Source organism: Haplochromis burtoni, unplaced genomic scaffold (genome assembly GCF_018398535.1).
Source record: "Haplochromis burtoni strain Fernald_Lab_line unplaced genomic scaffold, NCSU_Asbu1 Contig_626, whole genome shotgun sequence".
NCBI classification, from domain to species: Eukaryota; Metazoa; Chordata; class Actinopteri; order Cichliformes; family Cichlidae; genus Haplochromis; species Haplochromis burtoni.
Genome location: NW_024582987.1, coordinates 263,426 through 271,304, shown reverse-complemented (window position 1 = coordinate 271,304; position 7,879 = coordinate 263,426). Strand labels below are relative to the sequence as shown.

Below are 7,879 nucleotides of genomic sequence, written 5' to 3'. Positions count from 1 at the left end.
TCTCATCTGGAGAGAAAGAGAGGAGGACGGCACAGGCTGACAACCTTGGCTGTGCTGATCCTATTAGACGTAATCTCCAGACTTTACAAATCCACATCTTGGGTTCATGTGAAACTCCTAAGGTTGTGACTCCCTGTCCCCCCAGCCCCCATCCTTTTCTGCCTTATAGTTCCAAACTGTTTGGATAATGCCCAATTAAATTAAGACCTATTTATTTACTTACTGTATTAGTCCTGATTCAGTAGATGGGATTATAGTTACTTAATCTTAAATATTTGATGTCTGTACAACAGAATTTCTGCTTGGCTCACCAGTTTAAAAGCCACTAAATCTGATTGTAAAATCACATTACCATACACAGTACATTCATAACAAGGTGTTTCCATTTAAATTGCTGACACATAACTGACACATAAAAAAGTCAGATATTTGAGAAGATATTTCAAGCTTAACAATGCAAACCAAGACATTACTTGTATTCCACACATGTCTTTATTTGAAGTTTTCTCAGTGTAGCCACCGTGTGTGTTTTAAGCGTTTATGAGCATTGCTTTTATTGTAATGATTTTGAAATTACAGTTTGTGCAAATCTGCAAATGTCTCTGCAAATGTGTCAGACACAACAGTTTTTATTACAACTATAATGTCAAAACTTGTAAAGATCACCTGTTGTAGTAACACCGACAGAAAAAAAGACTACATTTCATTAGTTCAACACCATATACAAAAGAAAAAAAATAATCTAGAATCACCATGAAACCAAAAGGAAAGTGGAAATACTCAGACAGGATTGGTTTAATAAGTCTTGGTTATTTTAATGAACCGCAAAACAATTTTAGAGATTGAACATTAAAATTTTTTGATAAACAGAGAAAAAAAGTCTATATTATATGACAATTACAAATTTCAAAATATATCAGGGCCTGTAGCTTTATGAAGGAGTTATGAAAAGAAATCAACCGTGGCAGTGGATCAGGAAAATGTACTTTTCTAGATTTCTTGTCTAAACGGGGATGAGGGGGAGGGAGCGGATAGGGCACTCAGCACATGATTTCAAATAGTATTATTTTGTTTTTATGGAAAGTTGGAAACGATTACCCACCGAGTAATCAGCTGACATGGAAACCTTTAATGTATATTCTTAAATAGATGCAGACTGGTTGTGGTAAAGATATAACACCCTGGTGAAGATAATGCCTTTTCGTTCTTATAAGAAAAATGAATACTTTGCAGGCATTTTTATGTTTTGACTGTATCCCAGACGTGTTTTTTCCCCCAGGAAGTGGCGATATTCATTCCTCTCTTCTCTCTTCTTCTTCTTCCCGACTTTGTGAACACACACGCCCTCTCTGGCTGCTCACATGACGGAACACTTCTCTTCTGCTTTGGTCTTCAGCTCGGTGACCGTCGCCGAGGCCTTCTCCTTCAGCTGGTCCATGTCCATGTTCTGCAAGTTTTGAATTTGACCCAGGAGGGAGTCTTTGCCTTCCTCCTCTGTAGCGTCCTCATCCACCATCTTGAGCAGCTCCTCGGGCACGTCCACGTCATCCCCGGCCATCTCGATCATGTTCTCATCCTGCTCGCTCTGCACAGTGACAACATCAGAACAGAGAGCACGGTCAGAATCCAGGAACATCGGTGCGTTAAGGTGAAAGTTGATTTATAAAGCAAGCTGGATAATGATCACTGCATTTCTACATTTTATGTTGAATTCTTACAAAGAGAATTGAACAGGCTTTTTAAAGATCTACCTTTTACCCCTTTATTTTCAAATTAGGCACATTTTTCTGGGTTTGAAATCAAATTGTAAACAAGCAAAGTTAAAAACAAGGCAGAAGACAAACAGATAGACTCTGATATCTGTCTTAATCCACGTTCAAGTAACTGCACTCGAGGATATTCCGGCTGGCTTTGTTTTTATCAAGCAGGCATGAGTCTCATCTGATGTTATTATCCACACTGCCACACTTCATGTGTCACTGCATCAGAAAAGATGCTAAATTTAAAGCCTTTTTTTTCAACAAACAAAATCTAATCACTTAATATCTGGAATAGTCATGCAGTAGGCACTGTGCTGTGACTACAGGTACTTTAAAGTTCAATCTGAGGGATTATCGCAGACCTGCTTTATCCTTTCCTATTAGAATCTAAAGATATCCTCTATAGCCTTGCACGAGACCTCATTCCTATTTCTTACCACACCAATGTTTTTATTCATACTGTCTGCTTCACATAATTCAAAGAATGTTTTTGCTTTTTTCTTGTTGCTGAAAAATCTATTTCAAATGCTAATCTCCATTAAAAACACTTTGACCTTTGTTCCCTTTAAGAGTGATGAGCGATGTAGCCATCATTCTCCAAGCATAATTACATTTGCACGTACTTCTTTCAGCCATTATCCTTATCATAATTATGTGGTTTCAATTTAGAAGAAAAACAGTGCTAAGAAATCCATTTGCCGTTTGAAACACAAACACAAACAATGACATGCCTGCTGCAAGAGATTGTTAGAAACACCTCCGGTAGCCAAGGTCATCACTTCATTTCTTCATTTAGATAAATAACAATCACGATGTTAGAAAACCTGTAACAGAAACTTATTTTGCCATTTCCACCAAAGAACACATAGTTAATCACATGTTTATCAAATTAAAGGTCCCTCTTTTGGTCTTTAGCTCTAAATGGTGTTAAAAAAATCTACCATACCTTTTTTTCTCCTTCCATTACAGTTTCTTTTTCTTTTCAGAGTCCTTGGAAATCCTGGAATAGCTCACTTTGAACACTCTAAAGTAGATGCTGCTGTTTCTTAAAGCCAGATCACTCTGAATAACTTTGGTGCTTCCTGATGAGCCTGGGACACCTGTTCAGTGGCAATTGGCTTTGTCCGACTCAAGGCGCAGTGCGCAACACATAGGCTAACATCTCCAGGACACTGGCTGAATCTTTTTCCACTAATCTACTGGCATGACTTCTACCTCCTGTTGTCCAGGCTGGAGTTGCCAAGCACTACTATTAGAGTAAGATAGCCTAAACTAACCATGAAGTAGCTATTTCTACCTACAGACAGGGCACTTAGCTCAGCCATCTAATTTTCTTTATAAAGCCTAATAAAGGGTTGTCAATTATTATTACCTGCCCTAATCCTTAAAAAAAAATCCCTCATACATACCTGTAATCTAATTAAAAAATTACATTTAAACAATTTAAAACACATTTATTGTGAGCAGATACAGTATAAGCATGTTTTAATGTTTTTTAAACCAAAACCACCACGGTCTATTAGGTATATTAATATATTTATATTTGCAATTTTAATTGTACTTACCTCTGTTTATAGCTAGCTTCTATGAAAATATATTGAATGTTAATATGTTTATAAAATGCTTGCAAAAGTGAACTCTTGTATTGAAAGTGCATCTTTGAAGTCTATTAACTCAAGTAAACCAATAGCTGTAATTTACTATATTAGTAGACAATGGTGTAAATCACCAAAAAGCAATAAAAATTATTCAGATTTCATGGAACCTGACACAGCCTTGATTAATATAACGAATCTGTATCAAATTTGAGTAAGTCCCCAAAGTAAAAGTAAAAAAATGTGGGTACACTTACCTTTGGGAGTCTGTATTTATCTCTGAGGCACACCCTCAGTGTTGCCCTCTCTGCCTTCTTATGCAAGAAATCTGCATCTCTCTCCATCCTTCCGGGACAAAAAAAATGTTATTAGTAAACTATCCTTCAGTGTTGGCCATTAGTCATAATTAAAAGTTTTCCCGAACCACGAATGTGCAAGAAATCTGGTTTACTTTTAAATTTTCTTTTAAATTCTGACATAACTACAGAAAAAAAATCTTTAAAGTATTTTATTCTGCTTTTTATTGTTTGGTGTTCATCAATGCTCAATGCCTTTAACATCCTCCAGTTAATTTCAGTTTTATGTACTAACATGGTTCATTCCACCTACAGGCTCTCAGTATGTAGTTTAGTATATAAAAAATAACATTTTACTTACTGCTAGTTTACCTATTAGCTGTTTTTGGAACGCTCATGCTGTATCTAATAGCAGCTTTAATAAAGTTACGTTTATTAGACATATGTGGTATAGCTGTTCTTTTTTAATATTTAACATGTAATTTTTTTTCTTATTTTGCAGCTTTTAAAAAATATGTAAAATGTGTAAAATTAATATTTCTTATAATAAAAATGATACAATATTTCTTAATGTGTGCTGCCCAAGTTTAACACTTATAACTTTAAAAGATGAAGTACATGCTGAGACTGCTGCTCAGCAAGAACATTTGCATATTTAATATATAAATTATTACACTGTAACATTATAAACAACATTTAAACTTTTTTCTGAATGATGATACTTTGATCTTTGATTTCAGGTTATCAGTGATAAGTTAAAAACGTGATGATCGTGATTGCCAGACTCTGCATATTCCTGCATTTTTGAGACAAAGCTCGTGTACTTTCCCTCAGCCAATTAAAGATGGGATTATTGGGCTAGACTGAGGCAAGCAGGTTTGAAATCCAGCCAAGACACCACAATATAAACTATAGTGGAAAAAAACAACAAGGTGGTTAAGGTTAAGATTTCCAACAAACTCCCATTTATTGAAATTTTATTCACAGCAGTACAAGTTACAGATGGCCTATTTTTGCTTTGAAGAGGTGCTTTTTATCTTTCGTTTTCTTTCTTTAACAAATTCTGTTTGTGTGTGAATCATCATTTTGGAGAATTTGATCAGTGGTAGGATTGTGCAGTTAATACAGATGTAGACATTTTCTGATGCCTTTCAAAATTAAACGGATTTAAGTACCCAAACATGGGAGTAGAGAGGCAGGATTAAACTTGTTATATAATACAGGCTGCATGGATCTGCTTCATGCTGCAGAATCTGTGCATTTAAAAAAAAAAACTAATTGAATTTAATTATTTGTAAACTCACATTATGCCATTATTTCAATATTTAATGTAGCAAAATTATTAATGTTACTTTATTTTTAAAGACAAGTAAGAAAGTGAAAAGAAAAAAAGTGAGAAAATGCTCTTCACGCGGTAGGTTTTGCTTGATTATTTGTTTAAATTCAAAATTTGAATAAGTCACTCAAAATGTCAGCAATAACTGTTCTCGATGCAGAATCAGATGACAGATTATAGAAGATCACTGAGCTGGGTCCTTTATGACATATAGCCCTGACGGATTATATTGTAGAACAATATAAATTTTTTAAAAAAAGATTAAATGTTACAGCATTATTACTGTGGTGGTATGATTTCTGTGACCTTCAATGACAGATCCACTGTTCAGAAACACACCTTGCTTATTGTAAATTCAAAAGAAATAATATCCACATTGGCATTAAGATTTAGCGAGGCTAACGTGTGAAGATTAAAGTCATATATTAAGATTAAAAAGGGAAAACTGTGAAAGAAATGAATGAGATGAAACAGAACACAGCTCGTCAAGGTCAGATTGCACAGTCAGCAGCCATACTGTTTTTGGTGGGCCCGTGACAGCCGTTAAGAAAAAAACAGGGGGTACCCTCCATGTTGCTACTTACTTTTCCTCCACCAACTGTTTTTGGTACTCTTCATACTCCTCGCGTGTCATCCCTGCGGCTTTGGCAGGATCTGAGGGGGTGGCCTCCTCTTCTTTGTCACCTCCACCGCCAAGACCCATTCCTGACAGGGGGTTCCCAATCATGCTCTTGATCAAGAAAGCCATCTTCAGTTCTGGGACTCTTTACCCTTTACGGCTATGAGGAATTTTGAGCTGATGAATATGATCCTGCTCCCCTTCGCTTCAGCTTCCTATAGCTGTCAAATCCAGTGGTAGCTCTCTAGCTAACCTGCTGCTTGTCTATGGACCCAAGGACACACTGGCAACAAGCAACAGAAACATACACAACACACACACACACACTCATGCACACACTTAAACGCACACACGTTTTGCCTCGTCCATAATCTGGATTTAATCCTTCCTGCTTCACTATACTAAGAGGCAGATGGCCTGTTTTCTCTCTATTTTTAAATCATGCGGGACTTTCTGGATGTTTTTCGAATAACTCTGACACTGCGGGGATTCTTTGGCAACAGTTGGAGACGCGCTCGTGTCAAAAATCATTTTGGAGTGGGGCGTCTTCAGTTTATCACCACACATATGTGGCTTCCACCCACTGCTGCTTAATCATATTAGTAAAGTACGGGTTGGCCCGTGTGCAGCTCATACTGCCAAGAGCAGAGTAGCAGGGTGGAGAGAGAGGAGCAGGATTAGAGTCTTGTTTATCCCCGTGAAGCCATCCCTCAAGCAGTGCTATTGTTCCGTGGGAGGATGATTGACAGGAAGGGTGGGGACCTTTCATTTCATTTCACTATCACGCAATCAAAATTCAAGTTTGGCGAGGAACCTGTACACGAATGATTGCACGCTGAACATTTTAGGAAAGCTGCTCTGCTGATTTAATAACTCGGTGGTGCTCATTCTACCAAAGAGAGTACAGTGCAGATTGTAAGAGTTTATTTTTTTGTTTTTAATTTCATTAATACAATCAAACAACATCATAGAGAACTCCTGCACAACATTTAAACCCCCTGCCTGATTGTGGAGGCCTCATTCATGTTGGATTCAAAGCAGCTCTCAGCCATAGGAGGATGGATATGAGACCTGTCATGGTGGCCTGTGATGTCTGGCACCAGAGGATCCGTACAGTTCTTTGAGTTGTAGTTTTGAGCCTTGAGTACTCCTCCAGTCTGCGTATCGAGGTATCCTTGGGCAAGATGTTGCACCTGGAGATGAACCTGCATTCATCAGAGTCTGAATATGGAAAATAAAACCACTTGTGTGAATGCGTGTATGATTGGGTGAATGAGACTTGTTCTTTGAATGGAATGTTTTTCTACTCAGTTACAGCAGAGAAGTGCTTTATAAGTACCAGGTGACGGGATGTACAATCCTGCTGATATATTTTTTCAAAATATATTGGACACCATAAAGGAAAGAAACAGTATGATAAACAAATAAAGAGAAATTATTGCTATTTTAAAAATAATGGGGTCATAATTATCATATATAATCACTTTACCTGCTCAGGAAGCAACCACCATCCCATGTTTATGAAGAGTGCGCTGGTAATGAGCTGGATGTTCCCCCTCATGGTGTCCATCATTTCTGAAAGTGCTTTTAATTTGTTGGACCAGAGAACAGTTTCCTTCTTCACCTTTATTTCATCCTGCATGACCTGCCCAGAGATGGTGGGCTTTCTGTAACTATTCACAGTTGTTTTCAGAAGTTGATGGCAAATATGAGTTTTTTTTCTTCTCGGTTTTTCAAATTTTTTTTAAAACCCAGAGAGGTAAATCTGCTCTTTCTTGCCTCCGAAAGAACTGAATCTTTCACTTTTTATACCAAAATATAAAAATTAATACAATTTGTTTTGGTTTGTTTTTACACAATGTTTTGCTTGTTTTCCAGTTTTGTTCTAGTTAACAAATTCATCTGGTCGGCTGCCACTCTAGTCTCTGTATTGAGACTAGTCAAATAAATATCCAATTTATGGATGGCCATGAAATTGATCCGAGGCCCACAACAACTACATTTTGTGTCAATACATTTTGCACAACTATATCTAGAGTTTACAAAGAACGGTCTGGAAAGGAGAAAATCTGATGAGTCTCAAGTTGTGCTGCAACATTTGGATGGTAGGGTCAGAATTTGGTGCGAACAACAAAAGCATGGATTTGTCACACCTGTTTCATTTTCTTAGTTGATAGGGGTTGCACCTGATGTGGTCTCTTGCTGCTATAGCGGATCTGCTTCAACGTGTTGTGCATTAAGAGATGCTCTTCTGCATACCTATGAAGGGTTCC

At 37.2% G+C, this 7,879-nt stretch overlaps 1 protein-coding gene across 1 annotated transcript; it reads right to left on the bottom strand.

Moving 5' to 3' along the window:
- Positions 1 to 473: 473 nt before the first annotated feature.
- On the bottom strand, positions 474 to 5,942 carry cplx4a (complexin 4a). The gene is made up of 3 exons (XM_005948921.3): positions 5,572 to 5,942; positions 3,613 to 3,700; positions 474 to 1,585 (listed from the first exon to the last, which is right to left on the bottom strand). Exons 1-3 carry the CDS (start codon positions 5,733 to 5,735, stop codon positions 1,358 to 1,360), a joined length of 480 nt encoding a protein of 159 aa, XP_005948983.1. The 5' UTR covers positions 5,736 to 5,942; the 3' UTR covers positions 474 to 1,357.
- Positions 5,943 to 7,879: the final 1,937 nt, after the last annotated feature.